This window comes from Festucalex cinctus, chromosome 4 (assembly GCF_051991245.1).
Source record: "Festucalex cinctus isolate MCC-2025b chromosome 4, RoL_Fcin_1.0, whole genome shotgun sequence".
Lineage (NCBI taxonomy): Eukaryota > Metazoa > Chordata > Actinopteri > Syngnathiformes > Syngnathidae > Festucalex > Festucalex cinctus.
Window position 1 is genome coordinate 7,802,847 of NC_135414.1, and position 18,912 is coordinate 7,821,758.

General features: G+C 38.8%; 1 protein-coding gene across 3 annotated transcripts in view; it reads left to right on the plus strand.

The window, feature by feature from the left end:
- Positions 1-18,516, plus strand: part of LOC144017221 (zinc finger protein 280C-like) — an 18,612-nt gene extending 96 nt beyond the window's left edge. The window contains exons 1-20 of one of the 3 annotated variants that reach the window (XM_077518552.1): positions 1-682; positions 2,627-2,750; positions 3,306-3,436; positions 3,645-3,973; positions 4,071-4,167; positions 5,412-5,636; positions 5,724-5,798; positions 8,160-8,266; positions 8,351-8,538; positions 11,026-11,183; positions 11,273-11,373; positions 11,448-11,594; positions 13,280-13,414; positions 13,485-13,714; positions 14,131-14,271; positions 14,351-14,419; positions 14,848-14,960; positions 15,041-15,062; positions 15,203-15,353; positions 17,432-18,516. The exon at positions 1-682 is cut by the window's left edge and continues 96 nt beyond it. In XM_077518552.1, the coding sequence (XP_077374678.1) occupies positions 3,313-3,436; positions 3,645-3,973; positions 4,071-4,167; positions 5,412-5,636; positions 5,724-5,798; positions 8,160-8,266; positions 8,351-8,538; positions 11,026-11,183; positions 11,273-11,373; positions 11,448-11,594; positions 13,280-13,414; positions 13,485-13,714; positions 14,131-14,271; positions 14,351-14,419; positions 14,848-14,960; positions 15,041-15,062; positions 15,203-15,353; positions 17,432-17,734 (2,715 nt within the window). In that variant the 5' untranslated portion in view covers positions 1-682; positions 2,627-2,750; positions 3,306-3,312 and the 3' untranslated portion in view covers positions 17,735-18,516. The remainder of the gene's footprint in view (positions 683-2,626; positions 2,751-3,305; positions 3,437-3,644; positions 3,974-4,070; positions 4,168-5,411; positions 5,637-5,723; positions 5,799-8,159; positions 8,267-8,350; positions 8,539-11,025; positions 11,184-11,272; positions 11,374-11,447; positions 11,595-13,279; positions 13,415-13,484; positions 13,715-14,130; positions 14,272-14,350; positions 14,420-14,847; positions 14,961-15,040; positions 15,063-15,202; positions 15,354-17,431) is intronic. The other 2 variants (XM_077518549.1, XM_077518550.1) reach the window with 2 other exon arrangements.
- The last annotated feature ends 396 nt before the right edge of the window (positions 18,517-18,912 follow it).

An 18,912-nucleotide genomic window follows, 5' to 3' on the forward strand; every position in this document is an offset into this window, starting at 1 on the left:
GACAATTCAGCGCAGTGGCACACTAGTAGAATGACTATATTTGACAAGTTAAGGCTTTTCCACAACTGTATGACATTTCTATGCATGAGTAGGACAGTTATAGCACAACTGTTACTAGTGATGTTACTAAGGTAAAACTACTAGTGGGCATTTTGGTGCTACTAGTAGGCTCCAGGGGGCTATGAGTGTCTGCCTACTAGTTGTTGGACTAATTGTTATAGTGCAGGAAAGAAATTTAGGTTGAATTGCGTAGGCTACAAGTAGATCAAAAATGGCACAAGTAGTGGGGGGGAACGTTACCACAGGCGTTCTATTAAACCAGAGTTGTCCTGCTAGTGGGAAGAAAGGGCTACCAGATTTAAAAAAAAAAAAAAAAAAAGATATCAAAGGACAGCGAATAAATGCTAACACCGTTTTCCATGCGGTTTCGGGGGTTCGCTTTGAGTTCAGTGGGCGCTAGCACATGAACTGAGGTTCCCAAGTCGGTTCCAGTGGAACTCGCCATGATTGGTCCGACTCCAGATTCGCACCGACTGTTTCCGCCGTGTTTGGCTCGCACAGAGAACCATCTCCACCGATGGTATTAGAAAAAAAAAAAAAAAAGCGCAGTATACAACCCGATGTCCACAACCAAGTACCACTGCGACGCTGGTGATTAAGACTTTGAATCGGCTGTATAGAGGTAAGCAACAACCCGAGCACCCTGAAAAATACATTCTCCATGCGATGCAGTTTATCCAACCCAGCCTTCCATATTTCAAACAATGACAACAAGCTAATGTTAGCTTAAAGCTTCTACGACGAGCAGCAAGCGATGAACCAAGCAACACAGGATGAATTATTGAATTAATGCACCCAAGTCGCTTAAGTGTTATAAATGAGTCACTCGCCCTTATAGCAAATGCGGTTGGAGAAAAAGCGGGATTTCAAAATAACAAAACAAAACATAAACGCGCTAGCAAGTTAGCGTTACTTACTGCAGTAGAAATGGACGCTAACACTTTAAAAAAAAAAAAAACATTGGCTATCGACAGTGTTTGCTATTTTTTTCTTTATATATTTTAAGTCTGTTTTGACAAATTTGTGCATTCAAACTGGATTGTTAGTTCAGTAAATCCCATGTTTGTATGTTGTGAGATCAAGAATGAGTCTTAATAGTCGAGGTTTGTCGTGTGCTCTATTTCTATAAATGTGTCACATGTAATACTGGGGCATATTTGCAAGCAACTCCTGGTCATTTAGTTTTATTTTGATGAAACAATTTGCTTGCAGACAGTTTGAACAAAAATGCGACCCGGATTTGGGCAGGTTTTTCCACTTATGTCGACAATACAGCCGCCATCTTGAATCGAAGCTTTTGTGCAAGTGAATGGAACGTTTATTTATTTTGTATGCGACAAAAGCCGAAATATTTCTCCGAACTAGTTTTGAACGAATACACTGTCCTCTACAAAGCATGATTTGTGTTGTTGTTGATGATGTGTAGTCAATAATTGCACGAAATTATATAACAAACGAAGCAGGGCTACCATTCGTGCAGTCGATGTGATGTCATGATGACGTGTCTCGTGGTGCAACGCGCCGGCCATCTTGAAATTGACCTTCCATCCATCCATTTTCTTGACCGCTTATTCCTCACAAGGGTCGCGGGGGCTGCTGGCGCCTATCTCAGCTGGCTCTGGGCAGTAGGCGGGGGACACCCTGGACTGGTTGCCAACCAATCGCAGGGCACACAGAGACGAACAACCATCCACACTCACACGCACACCTAGGGACAATTCGGAGCGCCCAATTAACCTGCCATGCATGTCTTTGGAATGTGGGAGGAGACCGGAGTACCCGGAGAAGACCCACGCGGGCACGGGGAGAACATGCAAACTCCACCCAGGAAGGTCCGAGCCTGGACTCGAACCGGAGACCTCAGAACTGGGAAGCGGACGTGCTAACCACTCGTCTACCGTGCCGCCCTTGAAATTGACCTTTGCCACAAAAAACAAAATATGTCATCCCCAGTAATTTCATCTTCCTGTCCTTATTTAGCGCTAGAAGCAAGCTGGATCGCAGAGTATATTTACACTATATCAAGCGTTTGCCCAATCAGTGTCGATGTGGAAACTTCCATTGTACAAGAAAACGCTAACACGAAAAAAGAAGAATGACGAAAGGGTGCATTTTTTATTTTTTTATTTTTATTTTTATTTTTATTTTTTAAAGAGGAATTTACTGATTTCAAAAGGGATCCACGGGCCAGAAATAAGGGGTTGTTTGGAGGAGCTGCCCCAACAGTGTACTGTTTATTGCAGTCCGGCCCAGCGGGAATTTGCCAGAACGTGCAGAATTGCAGATTAAATAATCCGGGCCTGGTTACATCTGAAACACAAAGTAACCTCTGTGTGCTAATGTTATCTCCAGACACGACTGTTCCTATGTCAGAAATGAAATCAGGCATCAGCCACAAATTGCTTCCTATTTAAATGGTCGAGCATCCCTGTTGGCGCTACCATGAAAGGCAGGTTTGCATTGTGTTAAGTATTTTCAGTGAAATGCGGCGTAAATTTCAGACGATGTTGCTAACACTGGTTAGCCATGACACTACATTACCCAAAATGCCTCTGTTTACATCAAGGATGTCCTGGATTACCACTACTGCAAATGTGCAGGCGTGCTGAGCGGGAGAAGCAAGAGACAAGGTAGTTTTGAGAAGAAGAAGAAGAAGAAAGAAAAAGAAAAACAACGTGCCAAATACATAAGTACATAAATTAATGACTTAACAATTAATTATCTTTGACTTTAATTGTCGACATAGTCAGGTCTAGTCGACTAATCATGGCAGCCCTACAAATAAGAATGTTCGTTCAAGATTGCAAAACGTTGCAAAGACGTGTAAATTTTGTATTCAAGTTCATTTTGCAAACAATTATTGGCGTACTTATCGGTAATCGACATCGGCACTTTCTAAATTATTGATTTATCGGTATCGGTTGCAAATATCATTATCGTGCATCCCTAATTGTGATTATTATTTTTGCATAACCACCCAGCCCTACCTGCAAATATATATAAAATATATATTTGCAGAATATGTATTATATTACATAATTAAGTGGTAGAAGATGGATGTACCCATCAAACATTTTATATTTATATATATATATAATGTTGGATGGGTCTTCTTTAAAATTGCTAGTTGACAACTGCATGCTATATTTTCACCATCAAGATCATGTCCATGCCACTAAATGCATGAAAAGTACAATACAGGAAAAGTTTTGATTTGATTTAAATTTTGTTTGTTTGGTTTGTAGGGCCAAAATGTCTGAACTCTTTATGGAATGTGAGGAAGAAGAGCTGGAGCCATGGCAGAAAGCAGTTCCAGAGGTGTTGGTTGAGGATGACGATGATGATGATGACGAGCCCATTTTTGTTGGAGTAGTGTGTATGTACACTTTGTACTCTTTGGATATGCATGTATTTATTTACAGTGAATACCATATGTGGTTCTAAATGGCACTTGGCTGTTTATGAATAGATTTCCTAATTTATATCTCAATGTACAGTATCTGTCCTAAGTCATTATTTTGGTTGTTGCACCTAATATCAGATGTCCATTTGTGATGCCTTTTTTTTTTAAACCTGTTTTACAGCAATTAAGGAAAAAGAGGTTCCGCCAAGCTATCCACCTCCTCCAAAGGAAAATATGAAGAAGCAAGTGGTCAAATGTGCTCCTCGTGCTCCTGCTCCTCGTGCTCCTGCTCCTCGTGCTCCTGCTCCTGCTCCCGCTCCTCGTGCTCCTGCTCCAGCTCCCGTTTCTGCACCTGTTTCTGCTCCGGTTCCCGCTCCTGCTCCTGTTCCTGTGCCGACCCTAGCTTCTTCTTCTATAATGTTACCCTTGAAAATAGCTGGAAATGCCATCAGTACTCCGACAGCCGGTCTCACGACACTAACGCCACAGCCAGTTATTGTCAATAATCAGGTATTGTAATTTAAGTCAAACAATGTAATTCTTTTTTTTTCCCCTCAATGTGATTTGAATAAATGATATTCTACATATTGATCTGCTTTACTCCAAGGGCTTCATCGTAACCCCACAGTTAACCAGCAACAACAACCTCATTGCCACTCTTGGGAATCAGTATCCTCCTGGGACCAAGTTTACCCTTGTACCAGGTAAAGTTGAGTCTCCTGTAATCAGGAGCACTAAAAGTCCTTGCAAAGTATAAATCATTGTGTTCTCATGTCCGTATCCCACTGAGGGGCGAGCGACTGTTGATTTCTCGTCAGTGTTTGTTCAAGGTCATGTCGCTTTTAACTTCGCCAACAGTTTTAAATTAATGTTTTTTTCTTATTGTTTCTTGTTTTGACTTCTTGACAAGAAAAAAAAACATTAAAACTCAAGATGAACGTTTGCGAACCTTGAACGAACCCTGACAAGAGCGCGCATTCGCTACCTTCGCCAACACTCGCAAACGTTTGCCCCTCAATGGGATACGGGCTGAAGTTTGACAGACCGCAGAGAAGAGTGTCATTAACAGTAGGGATATAACAATAGGGGCGATATCGTGATATTCAAAGTGCCACAATATCGTCGTCGTCATGTTCACAATATTTAAAGGGAACACATCTGTTAAAAAAGTCAGGTTGATTACTATTTGTGCAGTTCTAGCACCCTCTGGTGGCTAGTTTATTAGTGCAATTTAAGTTTCGTTAGGGATGTTTTGGCCTTCTATGTTTAAAATCTGTGCTAATTGTCAGATGAAGGGGAACATAATATGCTTGTGAAGAGAGTCAATATGTGGAGGAACTCAATGTATGCGTGCATTAACAAGTAAGCGCCTCAATATTGTTATTAGAGAATGTAGGTGGTTTATAAGCATTGCTGTTATGTACAAAAGCACAGCTTCTTTTTTTTTTTAGTATGAGCTCTTTTTTCTTTTTCTTTTTTTAACAATATTGTGACCTTTTTTAAATACCCCCCCCCCCCAAAAATAAATAAATAAATAAATAAATAAATACATCAAGCCGTTGTCTCCGCTCTCATTAAATGCATTGAAACCACCGCCCGCTCTGTTGTCATCTAGCTTCTTTTCATTTTTTTCTTTTTTCAGTCACTTTTCCATCTTATCTCCGTTATGTCCATGCACTCATGGCCAACAGTGAGGCTCTCTAAAGCTGGCACAATAGCCTTAACCTCTGGTTCACACGCTGTCTGTCAAGTTAGAGGACTATCTGAAGGAAAGATAGAGTTACTACAATGTTTTCAATCTTTGTACATTTTCAACAATTATATTCAAACATGTAACAGAGCTCTGAATTTGTAGGGTATTTAAAATTTCAAAAGAGATGATATGAAGCTGTTGTTGTGGTTTTACTTTTCAATGTACTTATAAGGGTTTGGATGTTGTGTTTTTCAGCCACTCAGACGCAGCAGCTTATCCAGCGGGTCACCCCAGTAACAACTGCGATACCCGGTGTTGTCCATCGGCCTCATGTGCAGCAGATCCGAAACAACGTCGTGACGTTGGCTAATGTGCAGAACCCCACTGTGTATACAGCCAAACCTCATCTGCTGCAAGTCAGCCAGGCCACCTCTCTACAGACCATTACCTTGCCTGTTCAGGCTAACAACTTAAACACAGGTGTGCTCTTGAAAGGTGTCATGCTTATTTGATGAGCACATGTTAATCAATGTGCTTATTTTTGTCTTAATTTTGGTTGCCCGACAGAGACCGTGAAGCGGGTATTGCCACTTCAGCAAGTAGACACTGCTCTAAAAAGATTCAAAGTAGATGTAGGCAACGGTAAGTTTTGTGTTCAAGCTTTTATCGGCAAATACTATGAACTAAAGTGAACCTCAACTTTATCGTGGGTTTTTAAGCAATTGTGTTTATGGTCTTTACAGAATACATTTAAATTTAGGCAGGGTTCCCGCGGGGTCTAAAAGAAAAAAGAAAAAAAGTCTGAAGAAGTTTAGAATTCACAAACTTAAATTTTAGGCCTTAAATGACTTTATAAACACTCATATTTTCATCCCAGGTCTAAATTTAACTTACCCAAGTCTTACATTCTTATATCCGCGCCGTCCATTCCGAGAACTGTGTAAAAAAACAAAAACAAATTGTGCCAGTTGCGTTGTTGTTTCTACTGTTTGCATGCTGAAAAATGTCCACACAAAAATTAAAAGGGGGTGTGTTTGTATTATAATCAATGTAGCTCGGGCGGGCAGGTAGTTTGTAGCGGTTAGCATAATATCTAGCTTTTTACGTTCAGATTACGGCAGATATAAAAGCCTTCGATCGCCACAAATACTTTTAAATTGGGTGGGGGTCGCTGTCTGTGCCTGTAGCTTGATGATCTGTGCAGCATTCTCAGCAATTAGTCTTGTATTTGTTCTTTATTAACAGCTTCGATTTGAAGTTAGCACATGACGCTAAATAATCCACTGATTTGAATATATTACTGGATAGCCGATAGCCCATCCACGCCTGTGCAAACCATTGAAGCGACACGGCAGCCATCTTACTCCTCCTATCTCACAAGCAGACTACTGTGATATAGGTAAAGATTAGACATGTACAGCTGGTAGGCAGTATAGGGCTGGGGGGCGGTAGTTGGGGGGGTTGTGGCGGCATGGTCACTCTTTTTTTTTTTTTTTTTTTTTTAACTCATTCACTGCCTTTGACAAGTATACTTGTCAATTGTATTTTTAAAGAGCGGTGCTAAATGGGGGCGAATCTGAGCATGCTCCACTGTAAATATCAAACTTGGAAACAACTTTACTGATGCCCAACCACCGGTAGATGACATCATTGCCCCATTTTATAGGAAATAAACACAGTTTCAGAGTCCATGGGAGAAATGGCTGTATTTTGGCAAACCTACATTTTTCTGCTGTCAATTATAAAAGAACGGGACGGGACAAAAAGTAGGGAGTCTATTCTGTTATTTGGTAGATTCGGTTTATATATAATTATTGAATGGAATATGACGTGAGTATTGGAAATGTAAAAAATTTCTATAATGACTGGCAGTGAATGAGTTAAACAATTAAAAAAAACAAATGGACGGTATGTGGTGCTTTTAAGACCCACTTTTATCGCTCAGTTCATTAGACCCCAATATTAAATTGACAGAGAAATATTTTGTTGAATTACAGTTATAATTCAAAAATTTCTGAAGTCCTCTTATATTTTACAAATCTAAAACATCATAAATCATGCTGTTTCTACTAAGTACTGTTTCAAATGTTCTCCAGTTTTGATACTGTAAATGTATCGGATTGTATGCCGAGAAACGTTTCTTGGGAGGAGCAATATGGCGGCTTCAAAAGTCTCTTGGCCTATCGTCTATCCTCATATATTCAGGTCAGGGAAAGAATCACGTCCTGGCTCTCTTCTTCAGGTCTATGAAGTACGTCATTATGTGGGTGCGACCCAGTGAGCCCCTCTAGTCCGTTGTTGTATTGAATCTAATTATTTGCACTTGCCTTGGCAAAAAACAAACAAACAAAAAAAAAACATGTACAACCACATTTTGGATGTGACTTTTATGGCCACTAGATATTTTTATTTTATTTTATTTACGTGTTTAGTTTGTAAAATTCATTTTATTGTGTATTGTACAGTGTGTCTGGAAGCAAGCGATTTTCAATATTCGAGATTGGGGAATCATTTGTAAAATAAATACCGGCAAATAAAAAAAAAAAAAATACACACGTGGGACGATTTAATAATAATGGTCTAAAATTGAACTTAGCGACTCCTTCAAGAACCCTGTTTAGAGTCACGCTCCTTTACTCTAGTACAGCATTGCGCTGTAACATGTAGATTTGTTGTTTTAGTTGTTTTTCAAATTTTGTTGTTTTAGTTAGGTTTTTCAAAGTAGGCGTATTCATTATTTGCATTTACCCACCTCATTTTATATGAATTTTTATTGACTAACAGTTCAGATGAAGGATGGATGTTTGATTTACTTTGGCACCGTATGCTTGTAATGTATGATTACTGACTATGTAAATGTATACACGATATACCTATATTGTAATATGACCCAGCACTTTATGTAAAATGCAGAATCAACTTCTGCATAATTCTGACAACTTTGAATAGTGCATTGTAAAAAATGCTTACTGTTGTTATTCCTATGCTATGGTGTACCTTTAGGCCAAGCAAACGTGGTTATACCAGTGGAAAATGGTGACGTAAAGAAAAAATGCCCAAACTGTAAGGAAGAATTCCTTCTGCAGGAGGGATTGGATCTTCATTTGACTGTATGTATGTTTTGTTAGTCAATGTTTCATTAAAATATTTTATTGATGTCTTGTGCATTTTAATGTATAACTCTCTTGTTTCAGAGTTGCCAGGCTCGAGTGGAAGGCAGCGTTCCGCTAGCCGATAATGTTATCACGCATAAACGCATCATGCTGGTGTCAGATTTCTATTATGGCAGATTTGAGGGAGATGCTCTCAAGGTATCCATGGAGAGGAGCAGCACCACTTTTAAGTGTCAAAGCTGCTTCAAAGTTCTCAAAAGCAACATCAGGTATGTTAATGACTGTTTACATGCAGTTAGAATTCCGGTTTCTGAAACAATCGAGGTAACACATTTACATGCGTGGCGGACATGTTTTTTGTGCTCGATTGGAATATCTTGTTCGGACCGCGATGCGCAGACAACGTAATTACGTAAATAATGTCAATTCTGCTTTTAACTTACTACGTTCAATAAAAGACATTATATTTAGGTCACTCACCGCGCTAAATAAAGTAGTCAGTTTCCTCCTCGCTCCAGAAGTGTGGTTCTTTCCTGCGATTGTTTGTTCACATCATTTCCGGAGGGTTACACACAAGAAGCATGGACTTATATACTTGTATTAGGCACAAACTGTGGCGTTTTTGCCATTGAGAAACAAAATAATGTGAAAACGGCACAGAGAAATCAATGTCTTCAAGTGAGGCTCCTTTAGTGAGTTGGACGGAGCTGCGTATACAAGTTGTTACTGAAAAGACCAAATTTCCTTGTGAAATAAAATGAGCGAAGAAGATGAAGAAGAAAATAGAGAGCATGCGCCCCCATTAACGATCTGATCATTATCTGTCAGATAGTTGTGCATCCCTAGGGTCCAACCCATTGACGACCTACACAAGGTGTAGAAAGATCAGTTCCAATCCATTTGAATTTTCAGCTTGATTTGTATTGATTTTTACTTGGATTGGGGAAGATATGACTTCAACAGCGACTGACGATTGGAGTACATTATAGCAATAATTAACTTTTCTCTTATAGAACACTATCCAATTGCATCTACATTACAGAAAAAAATATTTTCAAGGAGCCACTGTAAAAATATCTGTGCCAGTAATGACAGACTGAACATCTTAGATGGATGACTGTAGTAAACTGTTTATCCTCGTGGGCCGAAAGATGAAAAATGAGCGTGAGTTTAGGCGGTGTATGAACCATTCCTGTGATTGAGTAACTGTGGTAGAAATGCTTAAAAAAAAGCCTCTGTAAGCGACTTTTAATGGGGAAGCACATCTGTACCTCAATCACCCTCTCACTGTGGCGGTCAAAGGTCACACACATAAGAGAATCTATTAGGAGAGCAGAGGTAGCAAAAAGCAGACTGAAAAATGGGTCTCGCTTCATCGGGCACTAGTGGCAATATCCATGGATGCGTTAATTGCCGCTGCATCATTTGGCAGAGCAAAACTACTGTAGTTAAAAGGACCATTATATACAAGCATATAAAGTGAGGTGACTGGGGAGTAGTTAATATATCCTTTGTACAGTTTTAGGACCTGCACCTTACTATTGCCTAGCGATACCATTGATCACATGTATTGTCTTGGAGTTAAAACAATATAAAAGCCTGTCATACAATGTAGAAAAATATGTAAAATAAATCTGTTGCTTATCACAAATTGTGATTTATGACATTTTGTAAATTAGGTACCACATATTGTACGAATCACCTAAATCACTGTCAATCGACACTTACTCCTGAATTTTCTATTCCTGTTTTGTTTTTGTTTTTTAAAAAGAGAGGCTGTGTCCGAATGTCCACCCTTATTTCTCCTAACCCCTCATTCACTATATAGCACTATATAGTGGCCTAATATTTAGTGCCCTCATTCTGTTTGGCGAGACGGACAGCCAGCTCACTACTTTCTCTTCGTCGCATGTCATGTGACCACCGCACCTGTCATGACACACCGGCGCATCAATCTCTTTTAAAATTGTACTTTATTTCCTTTGTTGTAAATATTTCCAACTTAAACAAATTAACTATTCCCGCAGTATATATTTAATGCATCATTTTGATTCTCACGCTATTCATGTTGTTTGAATGTGGATACAGGGACCACACTAATCCAATATTTATGCAACTAAAAAATTCAATGAATTAATGGAGTTTAACCACCTTAAAAATATAAAGCCTATCATGGAATTTTACAAATTATGCATTTCTTTATTTAAAAAAAAAAAGGGGGGGGGGGGGGGGGGGGTGAGTAAAAATTAAGAGAAACAGATATTTTTTTTTCCCCAAACCTAAATACAGAACAAAAAAAGAACGATGTATTTAAGTTCACAAATGTCAGTTTGTGAAACAATCTGGATTATAAAACTAAATCCTCTCAGTCCATTTGTATTTAAAAAAAAATGTATAAAAGCTCAAGTACTGGGAAAAAATGTTGTTGTTGTTGTTGAACCATTTTGTTTAATTGTTACCATAAAATCCTTGTGAGGAGTAAGCGGTTAAGAAAATAGATAGATGGATGTTACCATCAAAGAATCTTGACTTGCTTACTGTCATTCATTTTGTGTTGATTACTATTATTGTATTTTATTTTTTGATCAGGGGCAGATACAAGTTTCACTTCTTTCTGTCCCCTTTCATTATTTTTTTTAAAAGAATGTAGTAAAAATGTTGAAATGAATTGAATTGAATTGAATTCTGTCTCAACTCCTTGCATTCAAGTGATTTCAGCGTTTAGGTGAACAGTGTGTCTATCCATTCTGTTACAGGTTCATGAACCACATGAAGCACCACCTGGAGCTGGAGAAGCAGAACAATGAGTCCTGGGAGAGCCACACAACTTGCCAGCATTGCTACCGCCAGTACATGACTCCATTCCAGCTGCAGTGCCACATCGAGAGCGCTCACAGCCCAATCGAATCCTCCAGTATGTGGCATCAAGGCTTCATCAGCTCACGTTCCAGTTCTGTGCATCGCCCTGAGTGTCCATTTGTACTTTCCTGTCCTTCTTTTTAGCGAATTGCAAGATATGTGAGCTAGCGTTCGAGTCTGAGCAAGTGCTCCTGGAACACATGAAAGACAATCACAAGCCCGGGGAGATGCCCTACGTCTGTCAGGTCTGCTGCCTCGAAACGAAATGTTGCGCCCATATCATGATGCGGATGAACTGATGTCTTTCTCCTCCACGCAGGTGTGCAATTATAGGTCCTCCTTTTTCTCGGATGTGGAGACACATTTCCGAAGTGTCCACGTAAACACAAAAGACCTGCTGTGTCCTTTTTGTCTCAGGATTCTGAGAAATAGTCAGACTTACATGCATCACTTTATGAAACATCAGGTAAGATGCTGCCTTCCAAATAGTCTTTAAAAGTTGTTAAGAATGTGACCTATTACATACAAGGGTTGAGGGTAGTGTTTCCCAATCTTCACATGTGAGTAATTTCAAAAATAGTGGTTACATAGTGAGTACTGAGTGACCTGAGCACATTCAGACTGTCCTTTTAAATTTTTGCAATGAAACACTGTTGCTGTTTCATTTGTCTGTATCTTTGTAACTCACTTTTATTTTGTTGCTTTGTGACCTTAAAAAATTAGGACATTTAAATATCTTACCTTTTCACCTGGTAGATGAAAATGACTTGCTCGCCCCCTTTTTCCAATCGGATAAGAACAACTCCAATTGAAATAAAAATGATCTTTTCTCAATTCAGTCACAAATTTACTTACTCAGGGATATTCACTAAAAATGCGCTGCGTCCGGTAATAGTGCGAAATATTGCACCATAACTGCACCCACATTCTTGCGCCCAGTTACCCACCTATTCACGAAGGATATTGCGCTAATCATATACAGTACCGACGCAAACATGCCCACAAAACTGACAGCGTGGAGCAAATTTGCACCTGATTTACCACACATGGCAATGGATTTGCGCCAAGAACATGGTTGTTATAGTAACAGTTGCGAGAAAGATAACATTATCAGAACGCACGGTTGGACCGAGAGTAAGCGTTTATAGCGCCATTAAACTGTACAGAGGAGAGAGGACGACGTCATTCATTCATAAAATATAAATTATTGGTGCGATCGTTTTTTGAAAATATATTTTCAGAGGTTGGCGTGGGTGTATACAGTATGCATCTGGCATGCCTCCCCGCCATTGCCAATTAGCCTGGGTTACGTTATGTGTCCTAAACCAACATAGAAAAATCTCTCTCTCTCCTCTCTGCCATGCATGTTCTGCCGCAAATGGCATGCACTGCTGTCATGATCCGACATCGAGGTTGCGGCAGGTTTATACATGCTTTCCATAAATGTTATTTGCGTCACGCAAACTACATGTTGCTATTTGCGCTGGCGTTAGTGAATTAGACGCTGCATATCAATGAGTCTCCTTTGCATTGGGGTGGGCATATTTTGTGTCATGTATGCAAATTACCTAATTTACATACGCGCAAATAACACCGGCGCACCGTGGCGCAATCTGGTTGGCAGCGCACTTAATGACGGATTTCCCCATCTGCGAGTGTTTAGTGAATTAGGCGCTCCCGGATTGCTCTATTTTACCGGTTAGCGGCATGCCAAGGCGACACAAACCTTTATGAATATGTGAAATCTGAGCCTGTTTCATTGACCACAAAGGAATTACTATTTGTAGTAAATGTTTTTGGAGCAATTAAGTAAACTTAATTGGGTCATTTCCTGTTTCTCACCTGATAATCTCTCATAGCACACTAACGGCTCAGTTACAGGGCAGTTGCACCGGAATTTCTTTTAACCAAAGTATAAAAACAGCCGAAGCGTTAGTGAAAGGATGAGACAGTGAAAATGTGTACTGTATACGGAGAGCTTCATAAAGCTGCAAAGTGAACTGTCCATGAAAACACTTTCTCAGACATTGTGTGTTGCCGTTCAAAGTACTATCAAAATATACAGTAATTAAAAAAAAAAAATGTTTTGGAAGAAAACTGACCATCACTGATCAATTTTTTACGTTGCGTACAATCTGTTTCGTAATTCAGAAAAAAGGCATCCATCGCTGTGGAAAATGTCGACTGAATTTCCTCACCTACAAAGACAGAATGGACCACAGGACTCAAGTCCACAAGACTTTCAGAAAGCCTTCAGTTCTGGAGGGCCTGCCCGCGGGGACTAAGGTGCGACGCATCTCATCGCTATCGTCCATGTGTCTCTGTCACATTTCTAAAATCTCTTTTACTTCCACAGGTGACCATTCGAGCTTCCCTCAGCGGCAAGACAGTCGGCATGTCGAGTTTACCGGATCGATCTGCTTTAATTTTAACTCCTGAAACACTAAGCAACAATGCAAAAATCAAACCTCCTGGCGGTTTGGGCAAATCCAAACGACACATCATCGAAGTAGGAAAGGTCAAGCCAATTCAGAAGAAGAAAGGGAATCCTGCTGACAACTGCAACCTGTCACTCAGAAACATAAGGTTTGTTACATAATATCTTTGCTTTGCCAAACTGAAATATGTATATGCATGTAACTGGAAATGTTAAGTCTGCCAGAGGCTGTTATTCAGGATTCACTAATATGGAGATCCCCAGTATTCATGACAGGCCGGAAGCAGATTAATAGGCATTATTAGAGCCCTGAGATATGCAAAATAGCTTGTTTTGTGTTTAATTCTTTTTTTCCACAGACTCTCATTAAGCTGGCTAAAAATATTACTGCAGTTAAGTTTCTAAACAAATGAGTGTGATTTGGAGTAATTGGGCTCAGTCATCAAGTACGACATGCTGGATTCAGTCATACAACAGGTTATTAGATTTATAGAAAGAATGTTAGGGCACGAAACACTGTTGGATTTTTTATTTTTTTGACTATGTGCTCATTTACATATTTCAGTGTGAATGGAGGCTGCCACACCTGCATTGAGTGCAACACCAAAATTGATGACTTCTTTTCCCACTTCCTGTCATACTCTGATTGTGGAGCGTGCAGTTATCGGACAAGTTGCAAAGTTGCCATTGGAAATCACATGATAAGGTCTATTTTTTTTAAGTCATTATTTGTGCCAGTTTGCTTCAGTGTGTATATGTCATTAAAAGTTTTTGTCTTTGTTCAGATTTCATAGCACAGTCAACAAGAGCAGATTTTCTAAAGCGGATCAGAGGAAACACTCATCTGCTATAAAGTAGGTTTCCTGATTTAAATTCACACTCTACTGCTTTCTTATTAACTCATTCACTGCCATGGATGTTTATCAGAGAAGTACAGTTTTGTAAACTGTCATGACTAACAAATCCTTGGATTTGATATTGGCACATCTTTTGTTTTAAAGATTGAACAAGGTCCTACAGTATCCCTTTATGGGTGGTAGGGTGGTAGTCCTGCCAGAACAGGCACAGGGCACTGTGTACACATAATATATATATATATATATATATATGCTATATTACGATGTTTTTTTGTGTGTCCCCCCCCCCCCCCCCCCCCCCCCCCCCCAGTATTAAATCTAAATTATTAGCGTTAGACTTTCTGGGCTTTACAGCTTGTTCAAGCCATTTGATTTAACCTGATGATACTGTTTCAAAATGTATTTTATTTTACGCTTTTCTGTAGATTAACGCTGGTGTGTCTCAACTGTGATCTCCTGGATGCATCAGGCGGTGACGTGATGAGCAAACATTTAAACGACAGATCAAATCACGTATGCAAAATCATTGAGGAGAATGGTATGAGTTTTAAGTTTGTGATGTTGTTTTGTGTTTTTTGACTTCTCTTTTAAAGTAATCTTCTGTTTTTAACTCAACAGGTGTCAAAACCGAAACTGGACTGTAAGTAGAAAAGACAACGTACATATTAGAATATAGCATTAGTGCCACAAAACCTGAGATAAATCTCGTGATAATTTTTATTGCATTGATAAAATAAGTTCAATATTTTGACTACAATTCATCTTTCCTTCTGAATCAAGCCAAGACTACAGCGATGCTTTCCGAATGAAACGGAGGGAGCTACACCCCAGACTGAGGGAGGCTCGGGAAAGGGGCGGAATTGACACCCTGAGACATGACAAGACAACTGCACACCAAAACAACACGGAAACATCTGATGACTCTTCCAAGGTATGCTAGATGTATTGCGACACATATCATTAATATGGTCTGAGGAACAATTTTTATCCAACATTTTTTTTTTTTTTTTTTAAGCTATATCAGAAACTCACCTGGATTTATTTGACGATGACTCATGCTGCAATCAATGGTTAAAATTTGTTCAGAATCACACATTCAGAATCATATTCCAGAAAAGACAAAGGTGTGACTTAATGTTAGTCTAGATCAGGGGTGTCCAAAATTTTTCATTTGAGGGCCACATACAGAAAATCAGAGGGATGCAAGGGCCACATAATGTTATGAAGAGAAATTGTGTTTAGTCCTAAAAATTGTACAAATAATTTATTTGTGCTTTTGCATGTTTAGAAAAATGCTGCAGTATATAAACCAATTTATTTGTAATATGGCAGTAGGGTTATTATAGTTTTGGAATTTTTAATTTTAGTTATTAGTTTTCAGGGTGGTTCTGTTTTTATTAGTTTTAGTTCTTTAATGCTTAGTTTTAGTTAGTTTCAGTATTAGTATTACGTTGTTGTTGTTGTTGGTTTATTTTATTTTTTATTTTTTTTTATTTTTTTAATGTGCATTACCCTGTGCGCAATATTTAAAAAACACTATGGGAGCGACGTCATCTGAAGGTGCTTTTCTATTGGCTGCTGCTAGATGACATCACTTCTGTGTGACATACTTTCAAACGTCATTATTCCGGTTGATATCAAAATAAATATGCTAAAAATCACACAAAAGACTAAAACGAAGTACATTTTTGCTATACTGTAATTATAGTTTTAGTTAGTTTTGTAAACATAAAATGTAAATTTCACTTAGTTTTTGATTTTTAAAAAACATTATTTCATTTTGTTAACGAAATTGTTTTTTGAATTTTAGTTTTAGCTATTTCGTTAGTTTTATTTAACTAAAATAACCTTTAATTCCACCTGTGTTTTTTGGCACCCTCCCTTCTTACTTTGACCATCTCCAAACATTTTTGTTTGTATTTTATTTGAACTCAGTCAAATGCCATTTTTAGCATATGTCGCAGGCCACTAAAAAATGGACGGCGGGCCGCAAATGGCCCCCGGGCCATAGTTTGGACACAACTGGTCTAGATAAAGTTATTTGGTTACAGATGTCATACTTGTTACCATACTTGAGGTCAATATTGGTAGGTTGCTGTTATAGGCCAATGAGTGCCAATCGGACTTTGAAAAATTATTAAATTGATTCTAAAATGTACACTATAGCGGCCACATATTGCACATTAAGTGATATACTTAAAACATTTAGTGACTTGACATGGATGATGATAATGATGATGATGATGATCCCAGACTGAACTTATCAGTTGAGCAAATAAACGAGGCATTGGATTCTAAACAAATGTGGTCTAAATCGATAATTTTGCAAGTAAAATGGGAAGGAGCATCACTGTAACCAGGAAGCGCTCAAAATGTATAACATAAGCAGCTGGGGAAAAGAAATACAGTAATCCAAGCCCTAGTTAGTCATGTCACACCTTGAGTACTGCCCAGACATATTATATTCAGAGTCAGACATAATGCAAAATAAGGCTGCAAGACTGCCTCAAAACGGTATAGAAATATTGTACCAATGCACATCAATTTATAATGGCTTATGATTGAAAAAGTTCACAATTCCGTCTCATCAGTTTCTACAGGAATGTTTTAAATGACAAAAACAAAACAAAAAGTATTACGCCCAAGTAATAAAGTACATAAGACTTCACAATCATACGACCAGACATGAGTTTGAGCTATCTAGCTGTTCCTAAATGTAGATTAGGGTGACCAAGTGGGTTGGACGTAATCTGCCGGAATTCGGGACCCAAGGCTCAAAACCAGACTGGCCTATCAACCCTAATCTAGATCGAACCTCATTATTCTCTAACCAATAGAATTATTTTACGCTTTACTCTGCCTAATCTGACCACTAAACACCAAAAAACAAAATACATTTTCAAAAAGAAATATATGGTTTGCCACTTGACATTGGAGCAATGTGTCAAAATTGGCGCCTCACAGGATGGATGGATGGATACTCAATGCTGGATGTTTGTTTATCCACAGATATCCACAGTTTTTGAATCATCACCTATAGAAACGACCCCAGAACCTGAACAAATTGAGAAGATGGAACACTTACCGCACACGGTTGTTGAACAACTACCATCTTCGCCCGTGTTACCAGCAGTCGTTGAGGATTCTCTTGGAAAAAACACGACACAGCCTGTCCTTTCAGCTGAAGATTCTCCGAGAGAAAACCAGTCTGGCTCCTCCCCTACTCGCTCGTTAGATGGCGTCGAAGATGTCGAGCTAGTTGAAGACTCGGAAATCACGGAGGACTGTCATCCCATTCAAATCCCTGATTGAGCAGCAAACGTAAACGAACAATGCTAACCGCAACAAACTCTTTTTATATTTCTCAAACCTTTCAAGCTTCCCGCATAGAATGGCGGAATTTGTATTTAACTCAACCATGATTCGTTCAAATCTTTCAGCCAAAGGCACATTGTAGATATATCATGATAATGGATGCTGTTAAGCCTCTTATCAGTACAAACTTCATTGAATCCCACTGGTGAGCAGCGCGATGGGCTTGATCTATGAGCATTCGTCCAGTACACTTTTTTTATGTGTGTGCAGAACAGCTTTATTTGATATGTAAATGTGTGTTGATCACAGTTCTTTAGATGTTGTGTACCAAGATGGGCTGTACGTTTTATCTTGATGGCATTTGACCTGAAAAATCAAGAGGTGTCTTTAAACAGGCCACAAGAAGGCATAATATACAAACTGTATACTGTACTTGATGGAAAATCATCTATTATTGTACTTCTGATCTCAAAATTGGCCAGGAAATTTGTACATTGGTTGTTTCTACATTCCAAGAATGACAGTCAAATCGAAATTTAAAAAAAAAAAAAAAAAAGTTATCTTGAGATGTGTATCTTAGGATGTTAAATAAACAATCCTGGTCACAAATGTTCTAATAGAAATGGTTTACAATGAATGTTGTTTACTTACATTGTTAGAATAATGTGCAGTAGTCCAGATAATCTGATCAAGGCGGTTGTTTCCATTTCTGATATATATATTAATTTCCAGGTTACAGTATTTTGTTTATAAAAAAATAAATAAATAAGTGGCGTTGATAGAGGCTTTCTGGTGATTTTCATATTCACTGGACTTTTGGAATGTAATTAAAGTACAGTATTTAGTCATTATAATTTTGTCATGTTTAGTGTCCTGGGTTGAGCCGCCACATAGAGTGGATATAAATAGTCTACAGTACAATGCCAGGTTTTGGTCATGTTTAAAAAAATATTGAGACTAAGATAAAATATTTCCCAAACTTTGTCTACCTTTAATGTATATTTAAAAAAAAAAAAACAATAGGGAGGAGGGGGTGGAGGGGTTGATATACATTTTCTGAACTGATGTGGGCTGCGTTGTCATAGCCCACTGATCTGAATATATGACTGGATAGCCCATACACGCCCGCCGTTAAAATCACAGGGCGGTCATCTAGCTCCTCCCATCTCACGAGC